The sequence below is a fragment of the Schistocerca serialis genome, chromosome 4 (assembly GCF_023864345.2).
Source record: "Schistocerca serialis cubense isolate TAMUIC-IGC-003099 chromosome 4, iqSchSeri2.2, whole genome shotgun sequence".
NCBI lineage: Eukaryota > Metazoa > Arthropoda > Insecta > Orthoptera > Acrididae > Schistocerca > Schistocerca serialis.
The window spans coordinates 705,412,554-705,435,979 of NC_064641.1; the positions used below are offsets into that span (position 1 = coordinate 705,412,554).

The 23,426-nt window shown below is 43.0% G+C and overlaps 1 protein-coding gene and 1 non-coding gene across 2 annotated transcripts in view; one reads left to right on the plus strand and one right to left on the minus strand.

Annotated features, from left to right (window-relative positions):
- The window catches only part of LOC126474707 (agrin-like), a 273,963-nt gene that overhangs the window by 53,397 nt on the left and 197,140 nt on the right, over positions 1-23,426 (plus strand). Inside the window, exons 3-4 of the mRNA XM_050102185.1 lie at positions 8,073-8,237; positions 17,609-17,821. Coding sequence (XP_049958142.1) covers positions 8,073-8,237; positions 17,609-17,821 — 378 coding nt within the window. The remainder of the gene's footprint in view (positions 1-8,072; positions 8,238-17,608; positions 17,822-23,426) is intronic.
- Trnal-caa (transfer RNA leucine (anticodon CAA)) lies at positions 1,926-2,000 on the minus strand. The gene has a single exon. It is a non-coding gene; the product is annotated as a tRNA-Leu (tRNA).

Genomic DNA, 23,426 nt, shown 5'->3' on the forward strand with positions numbered 1-23,426 from the left:
AAGATCGGTACCTAAGGACTGGAAAATTGCTAAGGTCACACCAATGCTTGAGAAAAGAAATAGAAGTAATCCACTGAATTACACTAACGTCGATTTGCAATAGAATTTTGGAACATGTACTTTGTTCGAACAATATGAATTACCTCGGAGAAAACTATGTATTGACCCTTAGATAGTTCGGGTTCGGAAAATATCGTTCTCGTGAAACAGAACTAGCTCTTTATTCACGTTAAGTAATGAGTGCCATCGACAGGGGTTCTCCAACGGAATCCATATTTCTAGATTTACAGATTGTTTTTAACACAATTCCTCACAAGCGGCTTGGCTTCTAATCATATTGCTTGCCTATGGAGTAGCGTCTTAGTTGTGCGACTAGGTTCGTGAATTCCTGTCAGAAAGGTCACAATTCGTTGTAATTGACAGAAAGCCACCGTGTAAAACAGTAGTGGTATCTGGCGTTACCCTACACAGTTTTACATGGCCTTTAAACGAATACGTTAAATTTCGGTTTCATGACAAATCACACAAATTCACTTCAACGAAATACCTAGGTATTACAATTACGAAGAAGTTCAGTTGGAACGATGACATATAAGGGGCAGTAAAATGAAATCGAGACAGATGGAAAAAATGGAGTAAACTTTTTATTATTTCAAAAATAATCGCCATATCTACTAATACATTTATCCAGCCATGAAACAAGAGGGTCAAAGCTTTCATGGAAAAATGTTTGCGGTTAGCTAGGGAACGATGATTCAAATCGACAGCCAAGAATATCTTTCTTCAGAATTCCAAAAATATGGATATCGCATGCAGAGAGACCGGGACTGTATGGAGGCTGTGTAAGGGCTTCCCAGCAAAACTCCTACAGCACGTTCGAAACAACCTTGGCAGCATGTGGCCGGACAATTTATTGGCAGTTTGTTTTGACTACGCTCCAAAAGTTTCTCTGGGTAGCTTCACGCATCCACCATACAGTCTCGATACCTCCCCATGGGATTTGCATATTTTTGGAGCACTGAAGAAAGCAATTTGTGACTGTCGATTTCCTTCGGACGAAGAGGTGCACGTCTGGATACAATCATGGTTACCTAGGCAACCGCAAACATTTTTCCATGAAAGCGTCGACCGTCTTGTCCAACGGCGGATAACTGTTTTAATAATTATGGCGATTATTTTTGAAATAATAAACAGTTGACTTACTTTTTTCATTTGTCAGATTCCATAATGTATGAGAAATGTATTAACAGTTACGGCGATTACTTCTGAAATAATAAACAGTTCAATTACTTTTTTCTATCTGTCTCGTTGTCATCTCACTGCCTCTTACAGAAAATATTGTGGGGAAGGTGAACCAAAGACTGTTTTACTGGCAGAACGGTTGGAAGGCGCAACAGGCCTACTAAAGAGACTGCTTACACTACGCTTGTCAGTCCTCTTCTGAGTATTCCTGCATGGTGTGGAATCCGTATCAGGTGGGATTGATGGAAGATGTCGGTAAAGTTCACAGAAGGGGAGCTCGTTTTGTATTATTGCAAAATAAATAAGAGAGTGTCACGGATATGCTGTGCGAGTTGGGGTGGTAATCTTTAAAAGAAAGGCGTTTCTCGTTGCGGCGAGATATTTTCACGTAATTTGAAACACCAGCTTCTCCACCGAATGCGAAAATATTTTGTTGACTCCCACTTACATGGGGCTAAAAGACCATCATAACAAAATAGAGAAATGAGAGCTCATACAGAAAGATTTAACTGTTTATTTTTCTACATCTACATCAGTACTCCGCAAGACACCTGACGGTGTTTGGCGAAGGGTACTTCCGGTACCAGTAACTGATCGCCCCTTACCTGTTCCGGTCGCAAATGGCGTATGGAAGAATTGTCAGTAAGCCTGTGTATTGAAACTTCCTGGCAGATTAAAACTGTGTGCCGGGCCGAGACTCGAACTCGGAACCTTTGCCTTTTGCGGGCAAGTGCTCTACCAACTGAGCTACCCAAGCACGACTCACGCCCCGTCCTCACAGCTTTAATTCCGCCAGTACCTCGTCTCCTACCTTCAAAACTTCGCAGAAGCTCTCCTGCATGCCTCGCAGAACAGCTGCTGAGATGGATATGGGAGGATGTAATATGGTGTCCCACTCTTCCCAGAAAGTACTCTCTCGAAATTCCAATAGTATACCTCTACGTGATGCACAGTAGCTCTATTGCAACGTCTGCTAAGAGAGTTTGCTGAGTATATCTGTAACGCTCTCTGGCGCCGATTAACGATCCAGTGACGAAATGCGCCGCTCTTCTTTGGCTCTTCTCTATTTCGTCTATCAGTCCTACCTAGTATAAGTCACATATTGTGAATACTGGTCAAGAATCGGTCCAGCAAGCGCCTTGTAAACCACTTCTTACGTGGATGAGCTACAGTTCCTTAAAATTCTTCCTATGAATCTTGTAACATTACTGCTGGGAATATGAGTAAATATAATTATTTAAAACTGCAAAATATTAATGTTCACTATGAAATCTCATTGAGCAGTCGCAGCAAAATTGAATAATAAAAAAGGTTCCTCCACAAGGTACAGAACACGACGTGCTTATATCGAAACTTTAGACTGAAACTAATGAGAATGATAATGTCAATAAAGTTCTTGGGTGATATAAATTCGGCGGTAGAATTTAACATTCAACTTTTAGATCTTCATATCTGCTTTGCTGCTGATGCCCTGTTGTCCTTGATATGTAGCTGCAACAAACTGAAGCAATGTTGTCACATCGTGGAAATCATCGATGAAAGTTCAGGAGGTGCAATGGAGCCTTTTATTACTGTGTAGGTGGTGTGGAGCAATGAACAATTGGCATTACAAACCGACGACATCTCGACTTTCAGAAAACTGTCTAAAAAGCGCGTAATGGCAGTGCTGTTGTACGTCTTTTTATACTTTTAATAATAAATGGTTCAAATGGCTCTGAGCACTATAGGACTTAACTTCTAAGGTCATCAGTCTCCTACAACTGCTGGCCGAAGTGGCCGTGCGGTTAAAGGCGCTGCAGTCTGGAACCGCAAGACTGCTACGGTCGCAGGTTCGAATCCTGCCTCGGGCATGGATGTTTGTGATGTCCTTAGGTTAGTTAGGTTTAACTAGTTCTAAGTTCTAGGGGACTAATGACCTCAGCAGTTGAGTCCCATAGTGCTCAGAGCCATTTGAGCCATTTTCTCCTACAACTTAGAACTACTAATCCTAACTAACCTAAGGACAGCACACACATCCATGCCCGAGGCAAGATTCGAACATGCGACCGTAGCGGTCGCGCGGTTCCAGACTGTAGCGCCTAGAACCGCTCGGCCACCCCGGCCGGCTTTTAGGAATAATCAACACTATTGTTTAACACGTAAATGTACAAAATTAGAATTGAATATTAAGGCACACGATAAACTGTGAACAGCGAAATTTAGGTTCATTATTTCCTGATGAGTATGTACAGGTAGTATGTCACATAAGCAATTTAGAAGCTTGAAAAAGATAATATACAGAAATTAACAACGCGAATTACATTTTTTTATTTACAAGCAAAAGTAAGTTACGTCGTTTTCCTAACATAAACTGAAGTTACAAATCAAATTTAACAGTAGTTACATGTTCAAAATGATTGCTGGGACTGAAAATCTGTATAATTTTATATTTGTAATAAAGGACTGCATAATTTCTCTTTAATTTCAAACGACATTGCAAGTATTTAAATTGTTGACCTATTATACTGCAAACTTTGATGAAATAATGCATACAATGCGAACAGAATATGAGGCAAATATAAATTCTAGTGAACACTGGTATTCATTAAAGATTTTAACTAAATAATGGTTTCAGTGATAACAAAAAATATTCCTACCAATTACAGAGTCTGGATATTAAGTTTACTTGAATCTGATGTAGTAATAAACTTTCTGTTTGGCTTCTAACAAGAACTTCCTTATTAACTGGTGTGTAATTGACGTAGTAATTAGTATCAAATTGCAATATTTGAGAATTTGACAGTATTTTATATACGTATGCGGAGCTTCAATGGCTCTTCAGAGGGTGTACTGTAGGGTTCTCAGAGTTGCATCTGCTTATCTTACTATTATTTTTACACAGTCATTCGACTTATGGTCGCTCTGGATAGCTACTCATAGATATTTTATGGTATATTCTGTTTCCAGCAGTTTGTCATCAATAGCGTAGTTGTACAGTAGTGGATTTCTTTTCCTATGTATGCGCAATATCTTACATCTATTGATGCTCGGGGTTGACTGCCAGAGACAGCATAGTCCATCAACTTTCTGTAGGTGATTCAGCAAATCGATACAGTTTTTGGCGTTGCTACTCGTTTATAGGTGACTGTATCATCTCCAAACAGACTTAAAGAGCATCCGAAGCTTTCAAATAGATCATTTATATACACTGTAAATGGTAACTGTCCTATCAAACTCCATTGGGGTACTCCAGAAATTACTTCTATATCCGTCGATTTTGTTCCATTAAGAGCAACGTGTTGAGTTCTGTCTGTAAGGAAATCTTGAATCCAGTCGCAAGTCTGGTCCAATACTTGGTAAGCTCGTATTTATTCAGTAAATGACAGTGAGGGACTGTGTTAGATGTGTTGTGTATGACTTGGTGCACAGTGGTAAAGAGCGATGCGCTACAGAGTGGTGTGGCAGCTGTTGTTGTAGCAAAGCTGGACAGTAGCAGAAATGGTTATTGAGCAAGTTAATTACAGCAAACAGCAGATTTGCTTAACTTGTATTTCTCCCAGCGAACGAAGACTCATTACAAATAATGCAGCAAGAAACAAAGTCCGCTATCACAGTGTTAACAGATATGAAGCAAGAACGAAGGTGTCATAGTATAGTGGCTCTGAGCGCTGCTGCTAGTTGTCTTCTACACATATCAAAAATGTTTTGCATTACCCCGGTTCCCAGAACTCCTGAAGATAGACGTTGACTGTGGATATTGTATCATAGACACAGTCCCTTTGACTGTTCAGAGATGTCACTAAACTCGCCCAAATATGTAAACAACGATGCATAAGCAGCGACCGTTAGACTGAGGGGGTCCGACAAACGATCAGCTCCAGTCATTCCACCAGGAAGGAGGTACACGGCTCGTGTTGTCTGTAGTTCAACCATGCCTAGACGGTCAATACCGCGGGTCGATCGCGTCCGCATTGTTACTTTGTGTCAACAAGGGAAGTGTCCAGGCGTTTCGGAGTGAACCAAAGCGATGTTGTTCGGACATGGGGGAGATACAGAGAGACAGGAACTGTCGATGAAATGCCTAGCTCAGGCCGCCCAGGAGCTACTACTGCAATGGATGACCGCTACCTCCGGATTATGGCTCGGAGGAACCTTGAAAGCAACGCAGACTGTAGCGCCTAGAACCGCTCGGCCACCCTGGCCGGCCCATCTTTGCAACCACGACGTTGTGCGACGCGGTAAAGATGGGCCCAACAACATGCCGAATGGACCGCTCGGGATTGGCATCACGTTTCTCTTCACAGATTAGTGTCGCATATGTCTTCAACCAGACAATCGTTGGAGACGTGTTTGGAGACAACCCGTTCAGGCTGAACGCCTTAGACACACTGTGCAGCGAGTGCAGCAAGGACAGGTTCCCTGACCCTTTGGTGTGGCATTATGTGGGGCCGACGTACGCCGCTGGTGGTCATGGAAGGCACCGTAACGGCAGTACGGTACGTGAATGTCATCCTCCGACCGATAGTGCAACCATATCGTCAGTATATTGGCGAGGCATTCGTCTTCTTGGACGACAATTCGCGCCTCCATCTTGTGAATGACTTCCTTCAGAATAACGAATTCGCTCGACTTGAGGGGCCAGCATGTTCTCCAGAGATGAACCCTATCGAAGATGCCTGGGATAGACTGAAAAGGGCTGTCTATGGACGGCATGACCCACCAACCACTCTGAGGGATCTACGCTGAAGTACCATTGAGGAGTCGGACAATCTGGACCAACAGTGCCTTCATGAACTTGTGGATAATATGTCATGACGAATACAGATGTGCATCAATGCAAGAGGATGTGCCACTGGGTGTTAGAGGTCTCACTGTATGCATGCAAACGTGGTTTTCAGGGAAGGGGGGAAATGATGTTAATTTTGATCTCTATTCCAATTTTCTGTACAGGTTCCGGAATTCTCGGAACCTAGGTGATGCAAAACTTCTTTCGATGTGTGAATTACGGCGGTAGAGCGCACTCATAGTGCAAAACTGCAGGAGCTGTGGCTTGGTGGACAGACACTATTGGGTCCATTTGATTCGGTGCAACTGGTATCAGTGTCAGACGGAAACTTGCCATTCTGGTACCTACCTCGATACTCCGTGAAGTGGTACCGATACTTAATACCACAATATGCTTTCCTGAAGTCAAGGAACACAGCGATCAACCTGAGTGCCTTTGCCTACAGATCTATATGTCTCATGGAGGAACATAGCGAACTGAATTTTGCTGAATTTCTGTTTGCAGAATGCACGATGACTTTTATAGAGCAGATATTCGTTCTCGAGATTGCCACAGTTCTTGAGCATAAAACATATTCCATAATTCTACAGCAGACTGACGTCAATGATGTAGACCTGTAATTGTGTGCATCTGTGCTATGGTCATTGTTGCAAACGGGAATTACCCGTGCTTTTTTCCAGTTGCTAGGTACCATTCGTTGACCCAATGATTTATAATAAACTGCTGCTGGAAATGGAGCAAGCTCTCGCACTCAACATTTGTAGAACCTTAATAGTTACTGCATCTGGGTCTCACACCTTTCCGCTACTAAGCAATTGTAATTGTTTTTCTATTTCACAATCGGTTATCTCAATATCTGCCATTTCGATGTTCACACAATGTTTGAAAGGAGCGACGGTGTCACAGTGTTTCACGATGAAGCAATTTCGGAAGTATTCTGACCTTCTGTCTGTCACGTTCCTTTTCCGTGTCATTGTGGTCTCTGAGTGATTGAACATGTGTTTCGAACTGATTTTACGGAAGAGCAAAGCCTCTTAGTGGCTTTAGTCAGATCACTTTGTAACCTCCCAACAGAAAAATTCCGAAACCTCCCTACAGTAAAAAATATAATTATATAATTCACATTCTGCGTAACCTACCAATAATGCAATGTGACTAACCTCTCAACAAAATCGTGGCTCACTTATAACCTTTCAATAATTGATTGTGAATTTAAACTGGTAAATTTTAGACGTCAGCAGTGCTGCGTCATGGCCCTGAAAGATCATGCTGAATAAATTGAAAAATCTTACCTCAATGAAGTCGCCGGATAACGCGTGTATATCTGCTCCTATATGAAATTTTTCTGGCACAGCCCAGTGCAATGCTGGCCGATAGATTTGTCATGTATAAAAAGAACAACTGATTTTTTTTCTTTACAATAATCAGGATGAGCATGGATTGGAAAAATTAGTAAATTCTTTAAACTGAAATGAATAATTGTGAAAAGTTACTTTTTATAAGAAAGATTATATGGGAATTGATATTACAATAGTACATACGCGCGAGGCTCCTTTTACCTTATACTAAAACGCTCATGCACCGCCATCGCTCCCCCACAACCGGCCCAGCCAACTCCACAGACACAACTGCTAGCAACAACTTACTGCTACTGCCACACAGTTCCTACTGCTGACAACACTGCTCTCTGATCTGAGATTCTCTTATACCTTACGTATCTCAGGCAGCGCATGAGCAATCCATCGAAATTACATCTGCTCGAGTGCGCTAGCAACAAATTCCTTAATCATGGACCTCTTACAACTTCACAAAGTTTTACTTTCAGAGTCGTTGTCCGAGAGTGAAACAGTAGAGAAAAAATCGAAAGGTAGTTTGACAAACCCTGTGCCACGCACTGAGTACGAGTCGCAGAGCAGTCTGAAGTCGATCTTCCGAAATTGCTTTTAGGCACGTGTAACGCAATACCTCCTTTCGATCATCGTAACGGCAGATACTGAGATGCACGTGTAGATTTTGCGCGCTGCCAGGCAGACTAGAGGAGTGGGGGTTGTGCGTGTGCCGACAGGGGCGAACCCGTGCGCGGCGCTGCGCTGCGGGCCCGAGGAGCGCTGCGTGGTGCTGGCGGGCGGCCACGCGCGCTGCGAGTGCCCGGAGCCGGGCGACTGCGAGCCGGTGCTGCGGCCCGTCTGCGGCTCGGACGGCCGCACCTACCCCAGCCGCTGCCAGCTGCGCCGCGCCGCCTGCGCCGCCAGGACCACCATCGCCGTCGCGCACGCCGGCGCCTGCAGTGAGTACTGACACTGCTCCCCTACTCCACCGCTTCCCAACACGTCCAGATTCGTCTCGTTCGCACCTCCGTGTCTATCAACTCCTATGCCTACTACTCCTTTCTACACTGAAGCGCAAAAGAAACTGGTATAGCTATGTTGTTGTTGTTGTGGTCTTCAGTCCTGAGACTGGTTTGATGCAGCTCTCCATGCTACTCTATCCTGTGCAAGCCTCTTCATCTCCCAGTACCTACTGCAGCCTACATTCTTCTCAATCTGCTTAGTGTATTCATCTCTTGGTGCCCCTCTACTATTTTTACCCTCCAAGCTGTCCTCCAATACTAAATTGGTGATCCCTTGATGCCTCAGAACATGTCCTACCAATCGATCCCTTCTTCTAGTCAAGTTGTGCCACAAACTCCTCTTCCCCCCAATCCTATTCAATACCACCTCATTAGTTATGTGATCTACCCATCTAATCTTCAGCATGCTTCTGTAGCACCACATTTCGAAAGCTTCTCTTCTCTTCTTCTCTAAACCATTTGTCGTCCATGTTTCACTTCCATACATGGCAACACTCCATACAAATACTTTCAGAAACGACTTCCTGACATTTAAATCTATACGCGATGTTAACAAATTTCTCTTCATCAGAAACGATTTCCTTGCCATTGCCAGTCTACATTTTATATCCTTTCTACTTCGACCATCATCAGTTATTTTGCTCCCCAAATAGCAAAACTACTTTACTACTTTAAGTGTCTCATTTCCTAATCTAATTCCCTCAGCATCACCCGACTTAATTCGACTACATTCCATTATCCTCGTTTTGCTTTTGTTGATGTTCATCTTATACCCTCCTTTCAAGACACTGTCCATTCCGTTCAACTGCTCTTCCAAGTCCTTTGCTGTCTCTGACAGAATTAAAATGTCATCGGCGAACCTCAAACTTTGTATTTTTTCTCCATGGATTTTAATACCTACTCCAAACTTTTCTTTTGTTTCCTTTACTGCTTGCTCAACATACAGATTGAATAGCATCGAGGAGAGGCTACAACCCTGCCTCACTCCCTTCCCAACCACTGCTTCCCTTTCATGTCCCTCGACTCTTATAACTGCCATCTGGCTTCTGTACAAATTGTAAATAGCCTTTCGCTCCCTGTATTTTACCCCTGCCACCTTTAGAATTTGAAAAAAAGTATTCCTGTCAACTTTGTCAAAAGCTTTCTCTAAGTCTACAAATGCTAGAAACGTAGGTTTGCCTTTCCTTAATCTTTCTTCTAAGATAAGTCGTAAGGTCAGTATTGCCTCACGTGTTCCAACATTTCTACGGAATCCAAACTGATCTTCCCCCCAGGTCGGCTACTACCAGCTTTTCCATTCGTCTGTAAAGAATTCGCGTTACTATTTTCCAGCTGTGACTTATTAAACTGATAGTTCGGTAATTTTCACACCTGTCTACACCTGCTTTCTTTGGGATTGGAATTATTATATTCTTCTTGAAGTCTGAGGGAATTTCGCCTGTCTCATACATCTTGCTCACCAGATGGTAGAGTTTTGTCAGGACTGGCTCTCCCAAGGCTGTCAGTAGTTCTAGTGGAATGTTGTCTACTCCTGGGGCCTTGTCTTTCAGTGCTCTGTCAAACTCTTCACGCAGTATCATATCTCCCATTTCATCTTCATATACCTCCTCTTCCATTTCCATAATATTGTCCTCAAGAACATCGCCCCTGTATAGACCCTCTATATACTCCTTCCACCTTTCTGCTTTCCCTTCTTTGCTTAGAACTGGGTTTCCATCTGAGCTCTTGATAATCAAGCAAGTGGTTCTCTTTTCTCCAAAGGTCTCTTTAATTTTCCTATAGGCAGTGTCTATCTTACCCCTCGTGAGATACAGGTATGCGTATTCAAATACAGAGGTACGTAAACAGGCAGAATACGGTGCTGCGGTCGGCAACGCCTACATAAGATAACAAGTGCCTGTCGCAGTAGTTAGATCGGTTACTGCTGCAGCATTGGCAGGTTATCAAGATTTAAGTGAGTTTGAACGTGGTGTTATACTCGGCACACGAGCGATGGGACGCAGCATCTCCGAGGTAGCGATGAAGTTGGGATTTCCCCTTACGACCATTTACGAGTGTACCGTGAATATCAAGAACCCGGTAAAATATCAAATCTCCGACATCCCTGTGGCCGGGAAAAGATCCTTCAAGAATGGGACCAACGACGACTGAAGAGAATCGTTCAACATGACAGAAGTGCAACCCTTCCGCAAATTGCTGCAGATTTCATTGCTGGGTCATCAACAAGTGTCAGCGAGCGAACCATTCAACGAAACATCATCGATATGGGCTTTTGGAGTCGAAGGCCCACTCGTGTACCCTTGGTGACTGCACGACAAAAACCTTTACGCCTCGCCTGGTACTGTCAACACCGACATTGGACTGTTGATGGTTGGAAACGTGTTGCCTGGTCGGACGAATCTCGTTTCAAATTGTATCGAACGGATGGACGTGTATGGGTACGCAGACAACTTCAGGAATCTATGAACCCTGCATGTCAGCAGGGGACAGTTCAAGCTGGTGGAGGCTCTGTAACGGTGTGGGGCGTGTGCAGTTGGAGTGATATGGGACCCCTTATATGTCTAAATATGACTCTGACAGGTGACACATATGTAAACATCCTGTCTGATCACATGCATCCATTCATGTCTGTTGCGCATTCCGACAGACTTGGGCAATTCCAGCAGGATGATGCAAAATCCCACAAGTTCAGAGTTGCTACAAAGCGGCTCCAGAAACACTCTTCTGGATTTAAAGTCTTCCGCTGGCCATCAGACTCCCGACCATTATTGAGCATATCTGGGATGCCTTGCAACGTGCTCTTCAGAAGAGATCACCACCATCTCATACTCTTATTGATTTATGCACAGCCCTGCAGGATTCATAGTGTCAATTCCCTCCAGCACTACTACTTCAGACATTAGTCGAGTCTATGGTACATCGTGCTGCGGCACTTCTGCATGCTTGTAGGGGCCCTACACGATATTAGGAAGGTGTACCACTTTCATTGGCTCTTCAGTGTAAATGTAATCTGAGTACGCAACTGGTGCGGCTTCAGTATCAATTCCCTGAAAATATTCACCTTTTATTTTTTTTTATTTTTTATTTTATTTTATTTTATTTTATTTTATTTTTTTTTTTTTTGTATTCATACTTGGCTGCCCTTGCTGGCTTTTAACAGCCTTAAGCTCAACAATGTACAAGTCATTACATCGTCAATATACGACAGGATATCGCATATTGTTGGCCACGTTCCTCTCCACGAGAGAAAAATCTGGCGTGCCATACTCTTTATTTCACGTTTCGCCATGTAATGGAACGTGGAATTCCACGCTATGACCTCACCAGCTCCTCATCCACAAACGTCTTTTTCGTTCCGTGAGAGGGCGGATTTTCCTGAGCAGTCGACGAGCCAGCCTGGGTGGTCGAGGTACAGTATAGGCCAGGCAGCGGCACACGGGCAGGGCGGACTGAGAATTGGACCGTACATGACTCTGATTACGACTTAAGCCGTCCTCTCACGGGACGTAAAAAAGGCAAGTGGACGAGGAGTTGGTGGCGTGACAGCGTGGAATTCCACGTTCCACTACACACATCGGTAGGTAAAGGCTTCCTGTAGCTGGTGTTTTCAATGTTATAGCGTATGTGCTACGGAAGTGTACCATTTTAATGGTGCGGCACAATGATGGTATATCAAAAGCGCGTGTTTTTTGGCACAATTTGCATTTTAATATCAAGTCATGACGTTTGCAGAAGCTTATAAACTCAAAGGAAAAAAGTACATTTGTAGATACAGTCTTCCGCAGTTATGTCATGTACGAAACACCAACATCTATGCTGAAACTGTAGTGCACCTGATAGCGCTGTGAGCTGTGTGTAGAATGGTAACACGTTTGCGTTCACCTCCTTGCAGTTTTTCTAACCCTATAATTTTCTAAAAGATTGTGGGTCTTTCTTATTAGTATAATAGAAGTATTATCTCAAAAATTGATGTAATTTATTATAAATAATTCATTTGCTGCACTTCTTGTTGCAAAGGCCAGTAGCTGGAATGTTTCCCTTGAAGCCAGAAAACTTAACGTGACTGTCAGTCTATGTCATAAAGTAAGCGCAAGTTAGACACAGGAAGTTTTTGCTATTATAAAGCTTTCTATAAAATATATATACCTACGTCTCGGTTTATGGACTGGCTCAGGTTTGTATCTTGCCAATCAACATCTTTTTATATGATGGTGAGCAGCTTCGAATACTGAAATCTACGTAATGAACTACGATATTTCAGTGTGTTGATGGTCAATGCAACATCGAGAATGTGGATATTTTGCATGCGCAAACTAACGTTAGACACTATACCTTAACCATTTCTATTTAAACCCGGAAATGGGCCGGCCGCTGTGGCCGAGCGGTTCTAGGCGCTTCAGTCTGGAACCGCGCTGCTGCTACGGTCGTAGGTTCGAATCCTGCCTCTGGCATGGACGTGTGTGATGTCAGGTTAGTTAGGTTTAAGTAGTTCTAAATCTAGGGGACTGATGACCTCAGATGTTAAGTCCTATAGTGCTTAGAGCGATTTGAATCATTTTTGAACCGGAAATGGGATGAAAATGCAATTGAATTAACAAATAACTTCTACTAGTATGTATCCCAGGTCCTCGTACAGCATCATGTAATGTTCCACAACCAGCAATCCGGCTGTTCAAGCTGTCGACGAGTCGAGAAGCTTCTTCACGATTTTCTCCACTGTCCTTCGACAATGGCTAACAGAGATGAGGCGACTATTTAACGGGCAACTATTTTCGGAAAGAAGCTGTGCGGTTTGCGAGCCAAATAAAGCGGACAACGGCCGCTGGAGAGCGCTGAGAGCGCAAATCATGTTATCCATCTGGTCCGGTGAGCCGACGCCGCTGTCTCTGGTGAGATCGGATGCCCCATCCGCGTCCACGTCTACGTTAGCTGCTTCGTCCCGTGCGAAGACGGCTGTACCACAGTCTAACATAACAGTCGCGACACTTCGTCTCAATTTTGTTGCCTACTGCGTCAGAAGCGCGCCAAGCGACCAGCAAGCTAAGCTGTTGAGATCGGAGCGATCGTGAAAGCGAGAGCGTATAGTAGTTGTTTATTTTGGTTTGTACAATGGCTTTTACAAATGTGAGTGTAGCGTAGCGCACTAGATTGCAGAAACAATAAGAAGAAGATACAATATCTATTTTTTTTTTTAGGTTCCCTAAGGACCCTGAGAGGTATATACCATCATGTCACTAAACTGTATCGTCAGGATTCGCTTGCAAACTACATGTGTATTGACAATTAATGTTTCATTTCTGGAGCAGAAAATGGCTAGTGAATTGCAGACGAGAAGATCTAACGAAAACAGACCCTGTTTACCTTCATAATAATGTTAAGTTTTGTCCGCTACATGTCGAACAAAGCCAGTTCATGAATGCAGACAATAATAAACTCGTGTGGAATGCAGTTAACCACACTCTCTGACATTCCAAATGAGCCACCTGAACTGACGATGAAGAGGAAACTACCAAATGGTTCAAATGGCTCTGAACACTATGGGACTTAACATCTCAGGTCATCAGTCCCCTACAACTTAGAACTACTTAAACCTAACTAAGCTAAGGACATCACACACATCCATGCCCGAGGAAGGATTCGAACCTGCGACCGTAGCGGTCGTGCGGTTCCAGACTGAAGAGCCTAGAACCGCTCGGCCACAACGGCCGGCCAGGAAACTACCACAAATGTTCGACAATCTGTCTAAAGCCGTAAAACACTCCTATGGCACAGAAGCAGCCAGTTCAACTCTCCATATGTCAGTGCCAGATTCACCCTCTTTGACGTTGAAGTGGTAAAATTAAGTGCAGTTATTCGTATCTAGTAAAAAGGCGTGTGGAGTATCAGAATGTGCAGATCACTAGACTTCGTGCAAAACTGTTATGGGACAAGAAAAGTACCTGTCATTTTAAGTACAGACAGCAACAGAAACTGTATCAGAAGGATCAAGCGAAGAAGGACAAACAAAATTTTGAAGACTACAGGATCTCGATATTTAATAAAAGATGCCCTTGACTTGTTGAAACAGATTAGCAAAAAAAAAAAAAAAAAAAAAAAAAAAAAAAAAAAAAAAAAAAAAAAAAAAAAAAAGTTCAAATATGTGTGAATTCCTAAGGGACCAAACAGCCAAGGTCGCCGGTCCCTAGACTTGCACACTACTCAAACTAACTTATGCTAAGAACAACAAACACACCCAGGCCCGTGGGAGGACTCGAACCTCCGGCGGGAGGGGCCGCGCAGTCCGTGACAAGGCGCCTAAACCGCGCGGCCAATGCGCGCGGCAAATTAGCATGCCATCTGCAAGATGGAAAGACGAAAATAAGCTGTTTGCTCTAAATTTATTACATTACAGCACTCAGGCATACAGGTTTCGTCAGAATGTTTTATGTTTCCATCCGTGTGTACATTACAGAGGTACGTGGAAAGCATACACATAAAATGATGGATAAGTGACAATATGTTCCGCCTTTTAAAGCTAAAAGTAGAGCATTTCTCCGATACTGATAAACTAGCGCATATGTCATTGGATGAAAAGTCTCTAATGGCAAACTTAACATACGACAGCACATCTGACAGCGTTATTGGCTGTGGTGAAGTGGGGTTTAAACGCACAGTATGTTTCTCCCACTATTTGGCAGTTTCTTGACCCACTTAGAATAATATAAAGATTAAGGTGATACTTGTGGAAACAGGCGACAATGACTAAAACACAGTAGGCCTATGGAACGACAAATGGGGCGTCGATCCCTTTTTCATGTAGAGGTACGTGTGTATGCTTCTTGTGCGTGAATCTATGTGTTTATATTCCGTTGATATCAACGCGGTAAGCTGCAGTTCTATCCAACATCACAAGTGTTTCTTCACGAATATGTTGTAACTTGCCACTCGATTCATGATATTTATCCCTATTTGCGCGTATGTTAGAATCATTTTTAGAAACATCTATGTCTTATGATATTAAAAAAACTCTTGGAGGCAAAAAAATAATTTAAATATTTCGTAAATCACGTAGGAAAGGGATGCAAAACAAACATTATGCTTAAGCCGTCGGCACACGGACCGTGCATCCGAACGTTGAGCGTTGAGCGTGCCGTGTTTCTGACGTCATAACGTGGAACAGCACGTTCGGGAGTCTTTCCGAACGTGCAGAGCAATATCTGGCATGTCAGATATTCTGAGCGTGCGTCTGAGCGTTGACCAATGAGATGGCACAACGCCACCTACGTCACACGCACGCCGTCTCCCTTCAGAACAGAGTTGTGAGGCGCCATATTGGCATTCATTTCAAGTCTATATGTATACATGCCGTTTCTGAGCACCATCAAATTGAGAATCACTGGAAAACCCGTTGGTAACTGTGTGATTCGTTCCAATAAAATAATGAGAAACATCATATTTGTGGCAAAAGAATTATTGTAACTTGCATATTATGAAAGTAGGCTATTTGAAGTCAGCAACATACTGAAGATCCACCCAAAACGCATTGTTCTTGGTACAATTTGTTGTAATTAAATTTCAATTCGTAACATATCTACGAATAAGGCTTTCAGAAAGTCTTAAAAAGCTATGATTATGAGCAAGAGCTGTGGTGTTGGTTTAGCGCAAAGAGTAGTGTCTCTGTTTTGTAGAAAATTGTATATAGGGGCGGTGGTTCGCTTATTGACACTCCCAAATTTTTTTCTTAGCATTCGCGTTTTTATTAGGTTCTGGTACTTTATTATTAGTTTAATATAAGTATATACAATAATAGTTGACGTTATGTAAATATAAATTCACTTTTTTTTAGGGATGACTTTGTTCGATTGGCTTCATCTACAGGACAGCTTGCACTACTTGTATAAAGATATTTTGCTCCTTTTTCTTTTACGCTTCGCAATTCACATGTTGCAAAGATTCTGCTACTAGGTAGGATCTAGAGTTGGGCAACACGATTCTTTTTCCCGATTCGATTCCTACGATTCAATCTCACATTGCGAATCGATTCCTACGATTCGTTCACGATTCATTCTAGTCTGCGATGGCACGATTCTTACGGAATGAAAAAATTTCTACTTCTTACTCACAGATGGCAGGACATGTCTTAAATTGTCAATTGGATTAGAATCGAACTGTGTCGTGATAAGATATGCCAGAAAAAGTTTATTTATGAGTAAACATGCATATGACGTTACAAGTGTGATTCTCGATTTATACGTGTAATGCCTTAATTGATGAAAGCTGACGTCGGCGCGGTGGCTGATGGTATCGATAGTAAATGGGAAATGCCTTCACGCTCGTTCCCGTCAGCCACCGCCAAGTGTCAGCTTGGTTTTTCACGAGTAATATTACGGCCCAAGAACTTCGTTTGTTCGTTCCGAGCTTCCTTTTTTCACACGCATCCCCCACTTGACTGCCATCTGGCGGTCGTAATCATTCGGCACGACTCGGCATGATTCGGAAGTTGCCTTCGAAGCATAGCGAACTAAGAATCGATGAATCGTTGGAACTTGGAATCGTCACGACTCAGAAACATGCAATCGTTCTTACGGTTCTTTTGAACGACGATTCGTCCGTATCACGATTCGATACTTACGATTCTTTATTTAGAGTCGTTCAAATGAACGACTCATTCACGAATCGCCACAAGTCTAGTAGGAACAGTGATCAAGTAAGACTGACCTTGGGGTTTTACTAAAATGTGGGAATGATGAAATAATGTTTATCTTATGCGGAGAAGTATTCAAAATTTGTACCGCACTGTTTGTAATGGAACTTTTATAAGTCTGTGTCCTTATTGATTGGACATGGTACTTTCCTTTTCGTGGACGATGGAGGAAATGTACATTTTAATAGAGGTAACGTGGGAATTTTACGCGCGCCCGTTGAGTAAATAGTGTGATTTACGAACTAGAAACGTCCCTCAACTGCCGCTGGACTGCGTTGCGATCGCGTATACCACGTTGGTCATACGTACCGTATGCACAAGTCATATCGTTCCTGGGCGTTCAGCAGCACGTTGAACTTGATGCGCTCAACGTTAACGTTCGACAGCACGGTCCGTGTGCCGACTGCTTTACGACGCATTTGAAGTTCTCCTTTCTTGCCGCTTGGAGCGCTAGTGTCTCTCCAGCTGTCAAACGGTAAACATCTTTTACAGCAGTGAGCTTCACGAGTGTCATGTTAGATTGTGGATGTGCTGTGCAGGCTGAGAGAGGTGTTTCGCGCTTGCGCAGGTGGCGGCGGCCCGTGCAGCGTGCGGCGCTGCGAGCACGGCGCCGAGTGCGAGGAGCGGGCGGGCCGCGCCGAGTGCCGCTGCCCCAGCTGCTCCGAGGAGTGGGCGCCCGTCTGCGCCAGCGACGGCATCTCCTACGGCAACGGCTGCAAGCTGCGCGCCGAGGCCTGCCGGCGCGGACGCCGCATCGTCGCGCTCTACCAGGGGCTCTGCGGTCAGTGCCTCTCCTCTCCTCCAAGCAAATAACTTTCCTGCGTCGGCTGATTTGGTTTTGTACACTACGACAATTCAGCTGTGTTACCATTCTCAAGTAACTGCATACGCACAAAAAAAACCATACTCAGTAGGCCTTTTCGCTGCTGTGGGCGTGCATACAGGGTGTTTCAGAAGTGGTGGAAAGTACAGGCCAAAAATAGCTAAAAAGCTCCCATAAACACGGGTCCACAAATAAACTGTTGCCGACGTATCGAAATAATTCGACTTGGGAACCAACTGTAAACGCCCCTGGATACCGCGATATTTACGTAGGTATCTCAAGGTTTGGGATCGGCTATCTGTTTGTTGATGCATGCGCGTCTACTTCCCTTTCCCCCTCTGTGCACTGTGCCGTACCGGCCTCACAATCAGTTATGAACGTGAAGGCGCCATGGACAGAGGCTACACCAATGGAGAGTACGCTGCCATGCACTTCGTGTATGGCAAAGTAAATGGCAGTGCCCTTGATCAAACTGAAAAACCTGCAAACCTTGCCTGACTATTGCCTACATATAATTGGCAATTTTCTCAACATTGGAAGATAATGCTTCACATCGATGGACAACGCTCCCGCGTTAGACATTTATAGGAAGGTATCCCACAGGGCTCGGACCTATCCCCAACTCTTTTCATCGTTTATGTTAACGACTTACCATCCTGCACCACGTCGTCCTAGTTCAGTTTGTGGCCGACACAGCCTTACTCACCAGTAGCTGGCAGATTACTGCAACAGTAGGGAGACCGCAACGCCAGTTCACGCTGACAGAACAGTGGGCATCAAATAATCACACTCGTCTCAACCCTAACAAAACTAAGGCCATACTCTTCACTTGCAAATGACCTGATCTACGAGACAGCCTTACTCTTCATCATCAAGAACTTGCATGGATAAACCAAGTAAAATACCTAGGGCTGACCCTGGATAGCAAACTCCTTTTCAAACGTCATATCCACAACAAGAGGATTCAACTACTGTACCTCTTACACCAATTGTATCCACTGTTAAGCAGTGGCCAGATGAACGTTCCAATAAAGCTTCAGCTATATCGAGCGACAGTTTTACCTACGCTTCTTTATGGCTACTCCACGTGGGGAACCACCAGCCTGTCCAGTCTTCGACCGCTACAAGTCTTTCAAAACAGATACCTCCGCTCATCTTCGGAGCTCCAAGCTGGGCCCGTATTGCTGACCTTCACGACGAACTGAACATCTCACACATCTCTGATCACATCACATCTGCAATGCAGAAACTCCTCCATGGATCGATGAACTCAGGCCCACTGCGCGACTCCTGGAATATACTGGCTGCTCTATAGCTCCACAATGGTGGCACCAAGTGCAGGTCCCTCGTGCAATCATCGAGCCCCCCACACCTCAATAACTGGATCCAACGAAAACCAACTGCTTTAGTGGGGCCACGGGCTGTGAGCCTTCCCCCCTGTTTATGTCAGAATAAAGCTTGAATAAATCCCTATACCCAGAAGCCCAGCTTAATGTCAGGTAGCACTCTGGCTCACTTCACACACACACACACACACACACACACACACACACACACACAAACGGAGCTGTATTTTGTGCTCAGGTGATTCATGTGAAAAGGCTTACGACGTGGCTATTGCTGCACTACGGAAATTAACATATTTTGTACGTGGAATGGTAGTTGGAGCTAGACGCGTGGGACGTTCCATTTCGGAAATAGCTAGGGAATTGAATAGTCCCGAAACCCACAGTGTCAAGAGTGTGTCGAGAATACCAAATTTCAGGCATCGCCTCTCAACACGGACAACGCAATGGCCGACGGCCTTCACTTGACGAAAGAGAGTAGCAACGATAGCGTAGAATTGTCAGTGCTAACATACAACTAACACTGCTTGAAATAACGGCAGAAATCAATATGGGACATACGGCGGATGTATGCGTTAGAACAGTGTGGCTTTACGCTTCTGGTCTGCACCCCGTCTTCACCCTGTTACATTTCCCGAACACAATTTATTCTTTAAAACGGCTCTACTTCACTTCCGATAAATCATTAATTTTATTACGGCAAAACACTAGTTTTAATAAACTGCAATTTTTCCATTCCATGCAACGCAGACAGAATTAGCCGTAGACACAGAATGAACAGGAACGTTTTTGTAGGAAATTTAATGTAGTTTAATTATATACTGGTAAACATTTTCGCTAGGAGCCGCGAGACATGTCCTGCCATCTGTGAGTAAGATGTAGAACTTTTTGCATTCCGTAAGAATCGTGCCATCGAAGACTAGAATGAATCGTGAAAGAATCGTAGTAATCGATTCGCAATGTGAGATTGAATCGTAGGAATCGAATCGGGAAAAAGAATCGTGTTGCCCAACTCTAGTATGAACCAAGCACATTGTTGCCACATGAAGTCATGTTTAACGATAAACGTCTGTTCGGGAGATGTCGTTTCTTTATAATGCTCTTAAACACCAAAAACAATTTCGATATGTTGCTATTTTCGTACGCAGCAATCCATTTTCTAAAAACCCATCAAATGTTAACTGGCCAACGACCACTTACTTTGATGATAACTTTTCAAAATATGCCCGGTGGGTCATCATCCAGCTGTGAAGCCAGATTTTAAGATACGGAAAAATCAATTTTTTAACCGAATAGTTTCTCCAAATTGAATCAGAAAGATTGAATAGGGTACCAACCGAAACTTAGCAGTAGTCAAAGTGCTGGCTGGAGGGTTAAGCAAATTACGTATCCTCTTCACCATGAACTAAAACGATGGCAGTACTGCGGGAAGCTACAAGCTAAGGAGGTTAGACTACCTAGCCTGCAGTCTACTCACTGCTCTTGAGCAGTCGTAATTTGTAGTCAATTTGCAGTTCACTTATTACAATGATACATTTCATTGGTTGTGTGCATGATTTTTTAATTCGCAGAATTCAAAAGTATTATTCTATTAAAACTGCTTAAAAAATCATAAAATATGCTCAAGCTGCATAGTTAAAAGCGAAAAGTGGGGGTTCACAACATTGGCAGCAAACCTTGGCATAGCTTTGCGTCCCTATATTTGGTAATAAAACAAAATCTCTAATTCTCTACCACTGATACAACTTTTTAATACTGGAAGGCCTACAGGTACTGGTGTTCAAGTGACGCATTTTTTACCACACCATGTTATTTAAATACGAATATAAATTTATTTATATACGAATTCTAAGGGAACTTTTAGTTACGAACACACAATCGTATTCTTTTTATATTGCTTCCCATAAATCTCATCATGAAGATGAACTTCAGAGAGGTGGAATAAATTGATGTCTAATCATGATTCAACGTACCGGTACTTAGTTTCCATTATTTGTGTCTAAATAAATGTCAAATACATTTTATTACAAGGCATCTGCTTTCACAGAGACAGCTGCTCTTCCAGGTGTACTATTCAGTCAGTTTGAGTACTACATTTGTTTACCATTTGCCTGAGCTCACTAATTATTGCCCAGGAGAAATAGATATATTTGGTACATACTATAATAATGGGAACCTATTTACAGAAAAGCATAATTTCTCAGTATGTGGTGACATATTCTAAACAAAAAAGAGAATACTAGCATTATTTATGAGATAAAAAAATAATACACAGAATATTTGTGACAGTGGTACATCAACCGCTTTCAGCCACCAGAATGGGAACAATGGAGGAAAGTTGGTAGGCTCAAAAATTTAAAATTATTTCAATCTCCAGGTTTCAGTAAGGGTCCATTGTTATTTCCTCATTATTTCCTGCACTTTATATCTCTCCAAATTCAATATTTGGTACAATTTTTATTTTTATTCAGCAACTTTTTAAAAAAAAAAATTATTACAACTGTTCATGTATTCCTACCCTTTCCCATGTTGTCCTTCTCTGATCACATCTCTTATTAACTCTTACTGACTACCCCTTATGTCTTTAGAGATCATCCCACCCACCCAACATCATGTAAATAATCATTTTAGTTCAGGGGGTTGGTGGAAGAAACCATTAACCCTCAGTTTAATAACGATTAGGCTGGTCATTTTATCCATTGTGTTTTAGAATGTACCATGTGCTGCTAAGTAGTAGTTCCCTACAACTTGCTAAAAAGCACTATCTACTATATACATTTTTGTGTCTTAATTGTATATATTTTCTTGCTTTGAATTTAACCAAACATGTAACATGCAGTATCTCAATAGCCTATACATTCTTGTAGATTAGCACTTTCTTTTGCCTATCTCTTCAGTTGGAGTGTATTGTGGCTTTTTGTGTAAAGTGATCAGTACACTGATAAGCCAAATCATTATGACCACTGCCCACTGCAACACTGGATGCCTCCTGGTGGCATTGCAGGCGCCTGACGCAAGATTCAAAGTATGTAAGCGAAGCAGAAGTGGACAGGGATCACCTAGTGAAGATATGGTCTGCAAATGGGGAAATCCATTGAGATAAGTGAGTCTGACAAAGGGCAGATTATTACTATGCAGAGCCTATGAACAGATATCTCAAAAATGGTGAAGTTGGTCAAATGTTCACATGCTACTGTCATGAGCATCTTTGGAAAGAGGTAGAAGGGCAGTGAACTACCACTAGTTGCTAGAAGGTTGAATGTGACATCCACAACTCTTCACAGAGCGTGGAGTTCAGAGGCTTGTCTTCTCTGTAAAATAGAATAGATGATGATTTGTGGGATCTCTGCCCAAAGAGCACAATGCTGGTGCATGCACAAGTGTTTCGGAGCACAATCCATCCATTGTACATTGTTAACATGGAGCTCTGCAACAGACCAACTCTACATGTTCACATGTTGACCCAACAACATCATCAATTACAATTGCAGGGTCATGAGACCATTGGGATTCGACCATTGATCTATGACAACATGTTGCCTCTTTGGATGAATAACATTTTGCTACACTATGTCAATGATCGTCTCCAAAAATGCGCTCATTGAGCTAATTGGCAGCTCAAAATGTGTAGTGAGCCATGGACACTGGCTAGTGGAAACAGTATTGTGCTCGCATGGGACCTGTGGTAGTAATCAAAGACACCACCTGCATCCCTTTATGTTTGATGTCTTCCCCGACAGTGATGTCATCTTTCAGCAATAGAATTGTCCATGCCTCAGAGCCAGAACAATGCTACAGTGGTTTGAGGAACATTATAGTGAAATTGTGGTGTTGCTTTGGTGACCAAATTTGCCTGATGTAAATCCTATAGAACCCATCTGGGTCGCTATCTGTAACCATGCCTCCACAAACCTATCAACAAACTGTCAGAACCCTGATTGCAGAACAGTGATGTATTTCATTCCGAGGATGGACAAACAAGCTATTAAACAGGTGGTCATAATCTGGCTCATCAGTGTATGTGGTTACCCTGGTAAACAATGCAAGTTCGACAGCTGAAACACAATGTGAATTTATGTGCCTATGCACTATTACTATTACTAACTCAACATCATTCAGTGGCCATGAGCAGACAGATTGCATCACATGTTAGTGATTATATATTAAAAGCACTGCTAAAACTAAGATGACAGACAATAACCATTACACAATGCTGA